Source organism: Indicator indicator, chromosome 16 (assembly GCF_027791375.1).
Source record: "Indicator indicator isolate 239-I01 chromosome 16, UM_Iind_1.1, whole genome shotgun sequence".
Lineage (NCBI taxonomy): Eukaryota > Metazoa > Chordata > Aves > Piciformes > Indicatoridae > Indicator > Indicator indicator.
The window spans coordinates 19,922,569-19,939,614 of NC_072025.1; the positions used below are offsets into that span (position 1 = coordinate 19,922,569).

Here is a 17,046-nt window from a genome sequence, read left to right on the forward strand (position 1 = left end):
GAAGATTTTGACTCAGCAATGATTTTAATGTACATCAATAAAAGGTGTTATAAAGCTTATTCCAAAACACCTGCAGAGAGGAATCAGTCTCATTTCTATCTCATTTCTACCAATTACTTAAGGCAGAACAGTATTTTTTTCCCTTTCAGTCCAAACTGGTAACAACAAGTTACAAAACAAACTGAAATACAATAAAATCAAGTAGTTTGTTGTGAACACAAAGAGCTCACAACTTCAAATATTAGCCAATAAAGGAGTTACGGTCTGTAATTTGTTGTGTGGGGTACATAGAACAAACAAAATTAAATCTGTAACAGTAAGGACAAACTACATTTTTTTTTTATTTCAATACCTGGTCTTCAGAAGAAGATTTTAACAGCTCTACCCACAACCAGCAAGAACTGCCAGAGGAAAGCTATAAAGCTGTAGAATGTGAGAGACTGGCTTCCAGGCAATATCAAGGAAAGACCTGACCTGCAAGCATTAAGCTCAACTCAGGGACACTGTACAGAAGATGCCAGCTTTAAACGCCTGGAATGTTTTCATCTGTGGCTATTAGATTGGTTTTGCACACCCAGTTTTACATGATTATTCTCTTTGAAGGAAAAAAACAGATCTTTCCGTTTTCTGTATGAACTCAAATCCTTTATGAGATCCATCCAGAGCAAAAGATTTGATTCTTTGGCTGTCACAGTTATCGTTACGATCGCTGCTGCGGAACAAAACCCCACACCGTAAAATCATCATGGAACAGAGCAGCTCAAACCAACAGTGCAGCTTCTTTAATGCCCACAGCCAGTGAAAAGCAGCCACCACCTTCACCTGCAGCCCAGCTCAGCAGAGCCATTGCCAAGGCTAACTGCTGGTAAAGCAGATGAAGCAAACGAACACGTGCAGGCTTCAGCCAGAGCAGAAGCGCGAAAGGCGAGGCACGGAAGCTGACAACAGGGTGTTTGCAGTGCTCCTTGGCTGCTGCTGCTGCTGCTGCACATTCATGTATACCATACCTTCTACAAGTAAAGTCAGGACCCATGGAAATGAACTGTACGCCAGAGGGACACCAGCTCAAACTGGGAACATCAAAAGAGGCAAAGAAAGGAAAAGGGATGTGATTATTGGGTTGTTACGGAACAGGGGAATGTTAAAAGACTCTCACTCTTCCATATCTTAAAAAAAAAAAAAAACAAAACACCACCCCAACACCAAACTCTGAAATAATGCAGTGGCTACTATGGATTTCTGCCTGCCAGAACACACCAGAGTGCCCTAAGTGACTGAGGTTACCACCAAACAGGTAGCAGCACAGCCCATGCTTCCCCCAAAAAGGATCCCATCAGCAAGTACACAACACACTGGAAAAACTGCTCCTGGTGAGGAGAGAAGTTCTGGGAGAAAGCAAGGCTGAAACACACCAAAGCCAGTTTTGTACAAGTAATCACACACAGCCATTGTGTTAGTAATGATTAGCATTTTTTCTGGTATCTCATAGCCCCGAATCAGAAGAAGAATCCCTTACAGGTATTTAATCTTCCCTCCACACAAGTATTAATAACCTCAAGCTACACTTGGGTAAAATAAGGAGGGAGTTACACTCTTAAATGCTGCACAGCAAATCAGTGAAAAAGGCTAGAAGTAAGAAAAGAAAAAAAAAACAAAACCAGGCTTGTGTTACTATGACCTTGGGATTAAATCAAGAGTCCTTCAAATAGTGCTTTCATTAGAAAACCTTTCAGCTCCCACACCCCAAAAGAGTCCCAAGGTGCATCATGAAAGACATCAGAAATGCAAATGTGTTGATTGTTATTTTAAATACCGCTTCTGCTATTTTTTCTCTCTGTCAGCTCATGGCACTATTGCAGGTTTTGCAGACAGAGAGAAATCAATCTTCTTGTCAGCTATAATATATAAGGGATCCCTAAATCCTGGAAAAGCTATCCAGGAAACATTGTCTGAAGGGAATTTTGCATCAGCACAAAACTGTCAGTGCAGCACTGCATATGTCCTGCTCTCTGGCCTGAAACCCCTACCAGGAGTGGTCACATCCAGAGCATGATTTGCTCAGGCCAGAATAAATCTGAGTATCCTTGGGCCCAGGATGTGTGAGTGCTAGAAGCCTCAGAGCACACAGAGGAAGGTTGAAAGCCACTGACTGCATCATCTCACGGCAAGTCCTTGCATAGTTTCCACACACAGTACAACACTGAAAGCATTCAGGAAGGGTTTACCAGTTGGTGTTCAGTGGTGGAGTTCACATAGTTGCTACTTATTTTAGCAAGGATGGTAATTGGGAGAGGATACACCTGATGTACCTGTGCTTTGCACCCCAGAGCTCCAAGTGTGCTTCACCAGTAGCTCTCAGCACAAAACCACTAACATTTTTCATGGACACATTCCTCCTCATAGTCTATCAGTATTTCCAAGTACTGGATCATCACTCAACTAAACCATCATGGTAGATACAAGCATTAGTGAGGGATGAAGAAACTAAATACCTTCTTGAGGCATGAAGAACCAAGTCCTGGCCACAGTAAACCCATCTCCATCATACATCTCAGTCAGCACTCTTAGTTTGGGTTCAATCTCCCAGCAGGTCAGTAAAATCTGCCTGGCACAAACTAGATGGAGGCTGAGGAAGTATCCCAAGGGAGGTATCATACATGCTTCCCCTCTCCTTGCTTCTCCTAGGCACCTGCTTGTGGACCCAGGACTATGAGGACTGGAGGACCCTTGGAGCTATGCTTATGTTGACTCATTTGCAAAAGTCAATAATTCATGTGGCTGCTTTCCAATTGGAGAAGAGACGATTTTCCTCATTAAAGAAATAATGCAACTTCTACACTAGATAGTGTGCCTCATAAGATGCCTCATTCCTGACCATCACCATCTGATAGTGACAACTCCAAGTGCTAAAACTGCAGGGAAGGGAAGCAGAAGAGTGGAGGGAGGGAAGGAGAAGAGCCTGGAAGTGGTGGAAGATCTCAAAGAGAAAAGACCTTTTGGCAAGGGCTGTGGAAAGTAGTCTTACAGAATTACAATCCTGCTGGGGAACCACCCACAATCTGTTGGCAGCACCATGAAAAATTGGAGGAGATCAATGCAAAGCATGCAAAGCCCCTTTAGAGAAGATGACTTGGGGAGGGGGAATGAACTGTTACACACATCAGCCTTGTGGGAGAGCAGAAACCATGGGAATTAGTTCAGGCTGTCACTCTGCAGCGGGGGTTAGAGAGGATGATACCAAAAAAGTTGGGAGGCCAGGAAAAAAAATTGTAAGAGAGAATGTTTATGAAAGAATTAACACACATTTCTGATGTGACTACATGCTTTAGGTTGTCTGCTCGAGGCATTGTCTTTATTCTATATATAAGCTCAGAGTTTCAGGGTATTATGGCTCTAATACAGCTCCTACAGAGAAGCCTTAACAGACAACTGGTATAAAGATGTTCACCTGCATGAGCTGAAACCAGCAAGAAAGCAAAAGCAAAGCCATTTCATTCAACCAGCTGCAGCTCTACAGGGGTTTCTCCAACTCTGAGCTCATGTCTGATGCATCCCCTCCCCAGGTGACCCTCCTGCAAGTCTACAGCACTGGGTCTCTGATGTACTTTACATCGCAATTAAACATGCTCACAGGTAAACAATTATTGCAACACAGCTCCAACTCTTACAAATGGCAAAGGCCAACAAAATGGTATCTCAGATTTCTCCAAGTCATTAACCTGTTTTCCTAGAGTAAATGGCTTGAGCATCTGCTCTGTGGGGCAGAAAAACTGCCCTGGGTCAGACTGGAGAGGGAAAGCAGCCAAGCAGAATACACAGCTCTACCACCAAGGCTTTCTGAGGTACTACAGGTTTACTAACATGACAGTATGGAGTTAGTAGACATTCAAATGCAAAACAGTTAATCATGTTAGTTGGCTTTGTACCTTCTCCTATGAATGGGAGGCTTCTTTATACCATCCCCCAGAACTCGCATTGAACTGAAAATGAATCATGGAGAGCGGTCAGCAGCTTGAATGGAGAAAAATGAACGAATGGCAGCTGAAGAAATAATATCCCTGACACACCACCAACAAAGGGAGTGAACACAGAGGGAAACCACAAAATTAAATATTAAAGGAAGTAATGAATCTCTTTTCCTCCTCTCTCACTCACAAATAAATCTGTTTGTTGTTCGCTTGATTTTTTTTTTTTTTTTGGTACAGCAAGAAGGTTTTCATAGGTATTGACCACGTTGCAAATTAGCTGGTGCCAAAGCCAGGTCAGTTTAAAGTTTAGATAAGGACAAACTATTTGACAGAAGCTTTTAGCAGCTGTGATTAACACCAGCTCCAGTTCTGCACCACTTAATCCATCAGTGAAAAATGCTGGCATTTCTTTCCTGGGACCTGAAGGTTAAAATCATTGTTGAAAGACAGGCATTTGAAATCAGGAATTAACTGGAGGATGAACATCCTTTTGTGGCAGCCCTGTTACTTTGCTTTGTGTTTTTAACAGTAGAATGCAGACAATGAGGATTATCTGTGAAGTGCATTTGAGAAGGGGAAGTGGGGAGGAACTGAGCATGTTTTCACATTGTATTTGAAACGATTACATTAGTTTGATCTTTTCTGTGAACAAAGCTTTATGCTCATTCCTCTTACAAAGAGAAAACATCTAATCCTAGAAAAGACCAACTCCTACAACAAAAATAAAAAAAAAAAGATTTTTTTCCCCCCATAGTCTCTTTGGGTTCTGCATCAGCAGCTCTGTTTAACCTTGATTTAGCTACCTTTGCCGTTGAGGAAGGATCTTCTGGTGTGGATGGGGGCTGCATCAGGCTGCAAGACCATTGCTGAAGCAGAAGGCACCTCTCAGAACAAAACTGACCATGCAGCCAGCCACCCCATTTCTCTTCTCAGCTGTGTAGCCTAGTTCTAATCTTTGGGTTGGTTTTGACAGCAATTACAATTCATTTGGGTCATTTTCTGCTCATTTAGTGAGTGCAACCTGCTCACCTATGAAGTAAAGAAGTGTCACTGGATGCCCAGAGAAGGAGAGAGCACTGAGAAGATGCATTCAACAAATCCAAGTGCCAGGTGCTGCACTTTGGCCACAACAACCCCATGCAGAGCTACAGGCTGGAGTCAGAGTGGCTGGAGAGCAGCCAGGTGGAAAGGGACCTGGGGGTACTGGTTGATAGCTGGCTGAACATGAGCCAGCAGTGTGCCCAGGTGGCCAAGAGAGCCAATGGCATCCTGGCCTGCATCAGGCATAGTGTGGCCAGCAGGAGCAGGGAGGTCATTGTACCCCTGTACACAGCACTGGTTAGGCCACACCTTGAGTGCTGTGTCCAGTTCTGGGCCCCTCAGTTTAGGAAAGATGTTGAATTGCTGGAGCATGTCCAGAGAAGGGCAACGAGGCTGGGGAGAGGCCTTGAGCACAAGCCCTATGAGGAGAGGCTGAGGGAGCTGGGACTGTTTAGCCTGGAGAAGAGAAGGCTCAGGGGTGACCTCATTGCTGTCTACAACTACCTGAAGGGAGGTTGTAGCCAGGAGGGGGTTGGTCTCTTCTCCCAGGCAACCAGCACCAGAACAAGAGGACACAGTCTCAAGCTGCGCCAGGGCAGGTTTAGGCTGGAGGTGAGGAGAAAGTTCTTCACAGAGAGAGTGGTTGGCCATTGGAATGGGCTGCCCAGGGAGGTGGTGGAGTCACCATCCCTGGAGGTGTTCAAGAGGGGATTGGACGTGGCACTTGGTGCCATGGTTTAGATAGTCATGAGGTTTAGGGTGACAGGTTGGACTCGATGACCTTTGAGGTCTCTTCCAGCCTTCTTGATTAAAAAAAAAACAAAAAACCAACTTAAAGAGGTGGCAGGAAGTGGGAGCAGCACAGGTCCTGACCAACAGCATAAGAAACCTTGCTGAGGGGCTTGCACTCCAGGTTTGCAAAAGTCAAGTTACAATAAAGGCTTTTCCCCTTCAAATGGAAATCAACCTACTGCATATAAAACACATGAATAAGCAAACACTCAAAATTAGCTGATTTGTATGAAAGTCACTTGTTTGGGCTTCACTTCCTCAGTATTTGTTGTTGCTTGCTAAGCAACCAGAATCTCAACATCTCAACAGCCACGTATGAAGAGAACAAAGGGGGGGGGGGGAAAAAGTCACAACAAAAACCCAACACCAAATAATCCAAATTCCTTCGGAAAAGAAACATAAATCCAAACAGGAACCAAGTTAGCATCCAGCTTTTCTTTTTTAATTAACCTATGTGCCAGCCAGCCTTATGTAGCAGCAGCTGTAGCTAAGAAACATCTGAGAACAATTAGTGTTCCTTTAACTGAAATGTCCCTGCATTTACAATGCATTTTCCCGTATCAGAAACAGCCTCCAAAGCCTGATGCAGGAGAACTTAACCCCATCTGTTAAGTGTTAGCAGTAATTTCCAGCTATGCAGTTTAGTAGCCTCAGAAATCCTTACATAACAGGTCCTACACTTCAAAATAAATCTCTCTAAATGAGTTTATGAGCTTATGGCTCATTCTGCCATAAACCTGCACGGATACCTTATGCTGACTCTTTTGTAGCTTTAAAAAATATGTAGAACTTCATTTAAATAATACCTGGGGACCCAAAATGAAGTCAATAAAAGGTGGCAGAATCATATAGAATCATAGAATTGCTAGGGTTGGAAGGGACCTCAAGGATCATCCAGTTCCACCCCTCCTGCCATGGGCAGGGACACCTCACACTAGATCAGGTTGCTCACAGACACATCCAGCCTGGCCTTAAAAACCTCCAGGGACGAGGCTTCTACCACCTCCCTGGGCATCTAATACTAATAATACTAACAATACTACTACTACTACTACTACCGTCTTTCACTATGTTGCTATGTTCCTGAGTCTTCCAACTTTGGCTCTAAAATCTGACAGGTCTGTGATACTCAGATAGCCACAGCTCCTAAGATGGAAAGGATGCTGTCTCTCACTGGATTATCCAAATGGGTCAGTCACAACTTACCATGAACCCACTGTAAGCAGACAGCTTTAATTAATGATATCACCAAATGCAATGGCTCTGCTTATCTCAGCAGCAGACCTCTGGACATGAAGGCAGCAGCAGGCAGCCTGCAGAGCAGCTCTGTGCTTGCAGCCTGTATAAACCACAGCTCTACACTGGAGAGACTGGAGGATACAGCACCCTGACCCTGCTAAAAGAACTGCCCATTCCTGCTCTGATATTACCAAAATGCATTAAAAACATTGGCCAAACCCCCACTACTTTCAGAACTTTCAGGTTTTGACCCCAAGCCTCAGACAGCTCAGATGCTGAATGGTGCACAGCACAGCAAGGAACCTTACATCAACTGTGTGCATCTTCTTTCATCTTCCTCCCCACTGAAATGTGGGGCTGAGCACCTTCCCACAGTCACTTGGCACCAACATTTACACACTCAGGTGGCTGTTACAGCTCTCTTTCTTGTATTTTCTGAGAGAATAAACAGGAAAAGGATGCTTTTGAATGTTCCTGGTCACCACTGGGGACACCGGTGACTAGCTCGGTGGGACTTACTGTCCACGAGAGACTGAGCTGGAATCAACTCTGGGAAATAGTCACTACTCATCTCACCACTGTGAGGAGCCTCCACACCTTCTGTTAAATCCCTGCTGCTCCTGCTATCTCTTAATACAATCAGAGCAATAACAGTCATGTTTATTTCATGGTCAATGAGATTTAACACACCAATAATTCCTTTAACGAAGCTCTTCATACAGAAAGGGGTGGTGGCAGTTCAAACAGAAGTCCTGTCCCAAGGTAATTTCATTTGCTCTGGAAAGCTCCAGCATACCGCAGGCATTAAGTACTTCAGTCTTGAAAGTTATTTAAAAAAAAACCCACACAAACATACATTAGGAGATTGCCTTCACCCCTCTGAGTGAAAAACAAAGACATCCACAAGTGACATCCTCAGTTTTCTGTTCTATCATGCTGAGACTAAAGCTTAAAAAAAGAAATGTGCATGAGTGGGTGAAAAGTAAACAAAAGCAGTTCCACACTGACCTCCTCTGATTTATTTCTGCCTCATTGGTGGAATTCTTCCCTGGCCCCCAGCTGTGCCGACGGAAGGGTGACAGTGGCCGCATGGAGTTTCGTAGAACAGAGGAGTGAGTGGGCACGTCCGTGATGCTGTCCAGCTCCTCTTCCTTCTCTCCTCCCTCTGTGGCCACCATGTTGGTGCAGCTGCCATCCAGGCTGTGCCTGTCCCTGGGCTGGACAAAGTTCACTGTTGGTGGGAAGGGAAGGGATGTGTCGCTGCCTAGGGATGAGTTCCTCTCCAGGGACATGGTATCATCCGCAGAGGAACTGGAGCTGGTGATATCACAAGCAGACTGCTCCTCTTCGGGCTGCTGTGGATAAGAAAAATTAAGAATAGATTAAAGGAGAATCATAGACTGGTTCCAGTTGAAAAGGGCCTGTAAAGATCATCTACTGCAGCTCCCTTGCCATGGGGCCAGGACATCATCCACTAGATCAGATTTCTTCTCAAGGTCCTGTCCAACCTGACCTTGAACACTGCCAGTGAAATGAATACATTTAGCAATTTAAATAAATGCAAATATCTTGTATTTCACAGGAGCTGAGAGAGTTCCCAGTTGACAGCATGAGGCAAATAAGCCATCACAAAAGTGAGAGCTTCTGCTCTGCTATTAACAGAGGTTGAAACACTCTGCAGAGCAATCTCTTCCACTGCTTGAGTCTCTGGCTGCCCTAACCCTGGGCTGCCAACTTGGGTCCTCTGCCTGACTCCTTTCTCCAATCCCACATTTCATCCTGCACAGCAAATCCTGCTCCTTTCTCCATTTCTGGCTAAATCTGTAACTGGCCAGGGTGCCATAAAACTGCCAAAGGTTCACAGAGAGCAGTTAATGGAGAGCTGGACCATCCTGACTCCTGATGACAAACTCCAGCCTCTCCTGTGGGACCTGGGATGGGTTTGTAACTCTCAGTCATGAGACCTCAAGGGTAACACACTGTTCCACTGCATCAGGCAGCACAAAAGGGTCAATTATTCAACAGCAGAAAACAGACAGGAAAAATAAAAGCTCAAATCCCTGTCCTTCTCTACTTTCCATTCAGCAAGAAGCTAATGCCAGGGTTTGCAGCATTTTTCAAATCCAACTGCAATTGAAAAATATTGTTCCACAGGATCAGCCACCCTGTATTACAGGTCTCCAGTCACACTGCAATTTTTTTTGGTTCAGTTTGCTCCAAAAGCAATAAAGTGGAAGCCAAACTGGTTCCCTTTGGCCTGAGGCCACATGCTGACCATACAGCCCACAGAGCCTGTGTGTATTCTGCGCTCCCCATGGCAAGCATAAAAAAACCAAACCCCAAGCATCTCTCTGACATCACCTTCAGCACAAAACGGTGTTTGCCCCGAGAGACAGACATGGGGAGTTTCAATTTCTTCTCCTGCAGAGCCCTGTGTTGTATCATTAAAAGTAATAACAGGCAGCATAATCTGCCAGGCCACATATAACAGACTGCTCGGCAAAGCCACCACCGTTCATTGTCTTCCACCAGCAGCCTTGCTGGGGCTCAGCACAACAAGCTGAGCTCAAGCAGCTGCAGGCTGTCAGCTCTCATTTGCAAGGTGACAACTGGCCACAAAACTCCGTTAGTAGAAAGGAGAGATGGGCATCAAAACCCCCAGAGGGCAGGATGAGCAGGAGTGGTGCTGCCCCATGACAGTCCTCACCTTGGATCCCACCACCCTGACTTCTTTTGAGCCCAACAGTGCGAAACATTTCAGATACTTTTCTGTGTTGTGTTGGGTTTTTTTGTTGTTTGGTTAGGGTTTTTTGTTGTTGGGGTGGAGGTTTTTGTTGTTTGGTAGTGGTTTTTTGTTTGTTTGTTTGATTTAGGAAGAAGTTCTTCACCATAAGTGTGGAGAGACACTGGAATAGGTAGCTCAGGGAGGTGGTAGAAGTCCCATCCCTGGAAGTTTTTAAGGCCAGGCTGGATGTGGCTCTGGCCAACCTGATCTAGTGGAAAGCATCCTGCCCATGGCAGGGGAATTGGAACCAGATGATCCTTGAGGTCCCTTCCTACCCTGAAAATTCTGTGATTCTGTGTGTGTCTTTGTTTTTTTTTTTCCTGGGCACATGCTGTAAGCTAAAAGCTTCTTATTAAACTGAATAAAAAGAAATGGAGATGTTTCAAAAGTATCCTAATCAACTATTCCACTATTTAGAGGGAAGCCCTGTCTCAAATGTGGCAATTTTTCATTCTCATATCAGTTTAACAGGTAGACAATAACGTCCTTAAGGTGGATTAAATAAATGCTGTCACACTGTTTCCCCTCTCCCATCCATCAAAGACAAAAATGAGGTGGGGGGGAGGGGAAGGCATCCACAGCACACCACCGAAGTATAACACACCCTTTTAAATACAAAAATACTAAAAACCATGCTAAAAAATACTAACCCTCCAAAAGCATTCATTTCATGGTTAGAAATGTCAACCAGAAATGGTGAAGCTGTGCAAATACTTTCATGGTGCATTTAGAAAGTATTGGACTTGAGACATTTAAATATGAATTGCAGGGTTAAACCAAGCCAGAAGTGAAATGGATGCTCTGGGAAGTTTTTGATGATGTTTGGTATTATTCAAGATAATCTGTGAGTCATGATGAGAGCTTACTGAATTGCTTAAATCCAGACAAATTAAATAGTCATTATGTGGGTAATACTCCTTCAGCAGAAGAAACAGCCTGCTTTGCTTTGCTGAGAGGGACAGCAAAAATACTGTTAGATGTTGGGGTAGCACAGCATCAGGAGAGAGAAATAAGCCACTGGCTGGGCAGTGGGAGGATGGGACAGTTTGGAAAGGTTAACTTGGGATGGAAATCTAGCAACAAAATTGCAGAACACCAAATTATATAGGGAGGAACTGAAGTAAGCTGGTGAGACACTTCTTAGGGTGTCAGGTAATGATAGGACTAAGGGGAATGGATCCAAGCTAGAGGAGGGGAGATTTAGATTAGACCTTAGGAAGAAGTTCTTCACCATGAGGGTTGTGAGACACTGGAACAGGTTGCCCAAAGAGGTGGTGGAAGCCTCATCCCTACAAGTTTTTAAAGCCAGGCTGGACAGGGTTCTGGGCAACCTGATCTAGTGGAAAGTGTCCCTGTCCATGGCAGGAGGGTTGAAACTAGATCATCCTTGAGGTCCCTTCCAACCCTGACAATTCTGTGATTCTGTGAATAAAAAGAGGAATTTGTTGTTTCTCAGATGAGAATACCTCTCCAGTTTAAAATGCAGAATTCAAACTGCATCCCTAGCAGGGAAGATTTGGGTTTCTTACTGCTAAACTGCAGTTCAAAATGCTATTTGAAAACTAGGACACACATTGGGTCCGTTTCATGTCACTTCACTATCAGATTGACTACAGAACACATTGAACAATTCCCTTCAGCCTGATTTAAATATTTTTAACTTTTTTTTTAAAAAACAAAGCCAAATAGTTAATATGAAAGACCAGGACTCTGCCTGAGAACTGCCAAGTATGGCTGACACATCTAAGAAATATCTGTATTGTAGCCATCTCTGCAAAGAATTAGCTGTCTACCCAAGTGCCAGTTAATATGCACTGCTCTTTAATCCTATTTGAGTAAGAAAATACACTCTGCAGATTAAAAATGGTTCTCTGGTGTGTTTTGGCTGGTTGTGTTTTGTTTTGTTTTCTCTAGAGGAAAAATGTAATATTAAACAAATACTCATTTTCTTCAAGTCAGACTTTGCTGCTTTGCACCTTACTGAATTCAACCCTTAACTGGGAGCAGGAAACTCATGGCTGTAAAGAGCCTTTTCAGCCATGGGTTTAATGGGCATTTCCTTTGCTCTCAGAAACATGACTTGGTGAGAAGGTAGCAAGAAAAAAAAATGAGATAAGGGATTAAAAAAAAAAGTTTTCTGAGCAAGAACGTATGTACTGCTTCATGAATAGGGATAAGAGACATCACTGTGTTGGTGGGGGGTAGAAGATAACCTCTTCAACTAAATCCCTCCATCTGTTAAGGTCTTGTTAAGTGGAATTAAAATGTTCTTTCAATCATTTTGGTGATGACAACACACAAAGCGCTGAGCTTACTCTGTCCCCTGATCTTTCACGTGGCAAAGAACATTAAAGGTCCTACAGGATTAGAAAGACGAAAAAACTCAACCCTGGCATCCTCAAATTTACTTGGTGTATCATTACACTAAAAGAGTTAACACCCTTGGTTGGCTTGATATATAATCCTGCAGAGTCTTGATGTATAACCTAGCAGAATCTTGATATATAACCTAGTAGAGTCTGGATATATAATGCAGCAGAGTCTAGTAGAGTTCTTTATTCCCTCAAATTAACCTCAATAACCTCCTATTAACTAAATACCAAAACTTTTATGATTTGGAGTGAAAGAATCTTCCCCTGCTGAAAGCCCCCCTCTCCCCAATTTTTATTCCTTTGGGTTTGGTTTTTTGTTTCCCTTTTCCTGCTTGTTGGGGCTGTGTTTGTATTTATTTAAGAGAAACAATAATTTTGAACAACAGCAAGGAACGATGCAGCTGTGTATTTCCTCGAGCAAACCAAAACAGGGCTAGAAATTAAACAAAAAAAAAAAAAATCAAGGGAGTTGAGCTGCAACCCCTTTGACAATGATCTGTGGGATCATGGCTTCCCAAGGGCCTTTTGTCTGACTCACTTCCCAAGAGGCACATTAAAAACTCCCCAGTAACGCTGAATTTCAGTGGCAGGTTAAAAGTTAAGATGAGCAAAGCGTATGGGCTACGCCCCAGGACGCTGCCAGATGATTGTGAGAAATGACCTTATGCAGCATTAATCATTCAAGGAGGAGGGTGTTGCAGAGCCTGCCCAGATGGCTGTCTGAGACAGAGAAGGAAAAGCAGGATGACGAGGACATGGAAATGAAGCACTGACGCAGAAAAAAAACCCAAAACATTTTGCTGAAGCCTTAGACCTCACTTTGGAAGCGATCTCTGGATTTCAGGGAGAGCCTCCAAAGTCTGAAAAAACAAGTCAGGTTTTCATGCTAAAGCTCCCTGGACCTGGCTGCTCAGTACATGCCCTTCAGAGCAAGAAAAAACAGGAGGAGACAAGCACAGGACATCCTTGGATGTTAGGAACAGGTTCTTTACCATGAGAGTGGTAGAACACTGGAGCAGGTTGCCCAGGGAGGTAGCTGAGGCTCCACCCCTGGAGATATTCAAGGTGAGGTTTGACAGGGCTCTGGGCAACCTGATCCAGTTGAGGATGCCCCTGCTGACTGGAGAGGGGTTTCGACTAGATGGCTTCTGCAGTTCCCTTCCAACCCAAATCTTTCTATGATTCTATGACATGGCAATCAAATGGCAAGGAAATCAAACAGCAGGGACAGTTTAAGGTACCTGCAGATTTTGTGACACCCACAGATTCCCATTCTCATGGTCCTGGAGCAGCAGCGCAGCCTAAATTATATGAATTTCAAGTGATGTCTTCGGGAATACCTCAAAGCCCCTGGGCAGCCAATGGCTTACTTTTCCTACATTTCTACTAATGCATTAACACAGTTAAATGAGCAGTGATTTATACAATAAAGAAACAGCTCAGACAGAAGTTCTGCTCTTGCTACATACAAAGGGCAAACAAAAACAGGACGAGTAGTAACAACAATCATGACACTGAAAGGTTTGAGATTCTCTTTTTGTTCATAAACATATTCTTTCTTCCTAATTTGATAGGGAAATTGTAGTATTTAATAGGCTTCTAACTAACCACCACACCCCAGAGATGGATCTTGTAATATTTTTCAGATGACAGCTTACATCCAGCTCCTATTTTAGTGGTTATTAAAAAGGTTTATAGACTGTATTTTTACCAGTTGGACTCAGTAGACTCAAACCAACAAAAAACTGAATTAAGGAACAAGCTCACAAAACTAAATTACTGTCTCTGGTCCTTCTAGAAATAACTTTAACTACAGAAAAGATACTCAGATAAATTCTGAGGAAGGAGACAAGGAATCAAGATCGCCAGCAAAGCAGAGACAAAAGAACATGACTGAGGTTGAGATTAGCTTTGAATAACTTCCTAAACTCAACTCAGAAACCTTTTGAACCCACTTGTACATCAAGTCTGCAGTTCATTGCATAAGGAGAACAATGCAAAGGCTGCCAAATTAAGATACTCCCTTTCTCCAAAGTAAAATAATTTCCTCCCTCTGCCTACTTTCCACTGGCAGTTGAAGATCTGCTTTCCCCAACACCTCCTCCTTTTCCCTGCAGCATCAATACTACATTGCACTGTCTATTCTTTTCAATTTTTCTTTCTCATTTTTGGAGAAGGAAACTTTCCACATAAAGGGAAAATAGTTAAATGTCTATGAAATTTGTCCTCCTACAGCACTCTTCTCCCACACATCCCCATACAAGCATTAAATCAGGCTCCAATGGCAGCTAGCTGTCCTAATTGGCACCACCCTACACAACAAAACTGAAGACCAGTCTTGTGTTCTGATAAAACAGCCTTACAGTCTCACAATCCAGGGTCCTGCATCACTTCAAGGGTAAGATGGGAAAGGGTGAGGCTGGTGATCTCTGTGCCCTACACCATGCATTAAGAATGACTCTCCTGTTCATTTATAGCACGAGATCACTTCGCTGGGGCCGTAGTGTTTTCCGTCCTGATGGAAAATACTCACCATCATCTGATTTGATTTAAACAAACAAAAAAATTCTGTTTCATTACATATATTTCTCTGAAAGCAAGTGTGAAACCTACTCTGAAAGTTTTGTTTTTCAGAGCAGGAACCATGCCTGCTCAAATAGGTAAAGCAGAGCTGACTGTAAGCATGAGTTCAAGGAGCAGAGACGAACATGATGGCTGCTCTGAAGAAGGTTCATATCCCCTTATATTCTGCATCACTACATTCATGGAATACCAGGTTGGAAGGGACCTCAAGGATCATCTAATCCAACCTTTCAGGGTAAGAATACAGTTCAAATGAGATAGTCCAGCACCCTGTCAAGCTGGGCCTTATTCCTTCTGAGTGATTTTTCATCATCTACTTATGGCAAGAAGAATATAAATTGCCAGCAAGATGATTCTTAAAAAGCAAAACCTAATCATCCTCCAAATACATCTGGGCTGCTCTGATGCAGACAGCAAAAGACTGATGCTCAAGCGAGGCATCCTCTGCTCAGGAAGCTGACTCTGTGTCTCAAGTTTCATCCACCCCTCCTTCCACTTCTCAGCCATGAGCAACACAAAGGTCAGAGGAATGACTAAGGTTAGTCATGACTTCTGCTGTTGATTTTAAGCAAACTTGAAAACATTTTCCATCTACTTGCATGCAAAAAGGCACTAGAGGTGTGTCACCCAGGCAACAAAACGATTCACTGCAATCGGCCTTAAGTACTTAGAGGGAGTGTTTCCTTCCTATCCCGGGAGTCACGGCTGGATTTAGGATTTACAGCAAAGCATTGGTTCCTCTGAGAATTACAGTATTTAATTCTGAAGGTGTCAGTGCAGAGGTCATTGCTGGCAGGAGAAAAGCTCTTTGTGAGGTGAGTTAAAGGTGGCTTTCGCATCAGCTGTGCAATCCCAAACGACCTTGCAAGAAAATCCACCTTTTCAACTGCTCTGCTAGCACATGATTTGCTTTTGGACAGCCCAAATCACTTGCATCTTTCTAACACTGGGGTTTTTGGAATTCTGCTGCTAGTAAATACATCCCTCATGTTACTGCACATGAAAAGGGGACCGGATCCTTCCAATCTATTCCACTCCAGGATAATCATTTCCAGGTTTCGAACTCGCCAGTGAAACCAAAGTGATCTGTGTTTGCAGTCCCAGCTTTAGCAAACCAGGCCCTGCAGGGCTTTTAACCATACCCAGGCTTTCCTACCTTGCCAAAGACGAGGTCTTCCATCCCATCACCAGACAAGGGGAAGAGGTCAGACTCGCTCCCAGACTCTCTTTTAAGGTGACTCTGTGACGAAGCACAGACGCTACTCAGCCCATCCTCCAAGAAGCTCTCACATTCTGTTGGGGAAAAGCAGAAAGAGTTATGACCTGATGCTTTCTGTAGCATCCACACATCCAACTCGCATACTGTCAGGAAATTCAAGGATTTAAAAACTGCATAAACTACCTGCACTTCCCAGAACTGCAAATTTCCACCTAATTTATTCCAGAGTTTAAAACTCCTTCTTAGTGCATCATCCAAGTGCATGGTACAAACAAATTCTGCATTGAACAGCCACATATGCTGGTAGGTTGAGCTGCTACATACCAGGTATCCAGCTCTGAGCGTAACAGGATGTTCCCCATTGATTGGTGTATTCATTGGGTACATTGATTGATGAGAAGCTCACCATGAGCTGGCAGTGCCCTCATGCAGCACAGAAGGCAGCTGTGTGCTGGGCTGCATCAAGAGGTGTGCAGCCAGCAGGGCAAGAAAGGGGAATCTGCCCCTTGACTCTGCTCTGCTGAGACCTCACTTCAAATACTGCATCCAGTTCTGGTGTCCCCAGCATAAGAAAGACACAGAGCTGTTGGAGGGAGTCCAGAGGAGGCCACAAAGATGCTGGGGCACCTCTGCTATGAGGACAGGCTGAGGGAGCTGGGGGTGTTCAGTCTGGAAAAGAGAAGACTCCAGGGGGACCTTAGAGCTGCCTTCCAACAGCTGAAGGGATCCTCCAGGAAGGCTGCAGAGGGACTTTTCATCAGGGTGTCTAGAGACAGGACAAAGGGGAATGGTTTGAAGCTGAGGGAGAGCAGGGTTAGACTGGATCTAAGGAAGAAATTCTTCAGTATGAGGATGATGAAACTCTAGAATAGGCTGCCCAAGGAGGTTGTGGCTGCCTCCTCTGTGAGAGTGTTCAAGGCCAGGCTGGATGAGGCTTTGAGCAGCTGAGTCTAGTTGAGAGGTGTCCCTGCCCATGGAAAGGAGGTTGGAGATGATCTCTGAAGTGCCTTCCAACCTAGGCCCTTCTCTGATTCTATGATTGCAGCA

The 17,046-nt window shown here is 44.0% G+C and overlaps 1 protein-coding gene across 1 annotated transcript in view; it reads right to left on the reverse strand.

Annotated features, from left to right (window-relative positions):
• Positions 1 to 17,046, reverse strand: part of AKAP13 (A-kinase anchoring protein 13) — a 123,191-nt gene that overhangs the window by 44,166 nt on the left and 61,979 nt on the right. The window contains exons 6-9 of the mRNA XM_054387801.1: positions 15,937 to 16,073; positions 8,049 to 8,392; positions 3,927 to 3,980; positions 1,008 to 1,070 (exon numbers count right to left, since the gene is read on the reverse strand). Of these exons, the coding sequence (XP_054243776.1) occupies positions 1,008 to 1,070; positions 3,927 to 3,980; positions 8,049 to 8,392; positions 15,937 to 16,073 (598 nt within the window). The remainder of the gene's footprint in view (positions 1 to 1,007; positions 1,071 to 3,926; positions 3,981 to 8,048; positions 8,393 to 15,936; positions 16,074 to 17,046) is intronic.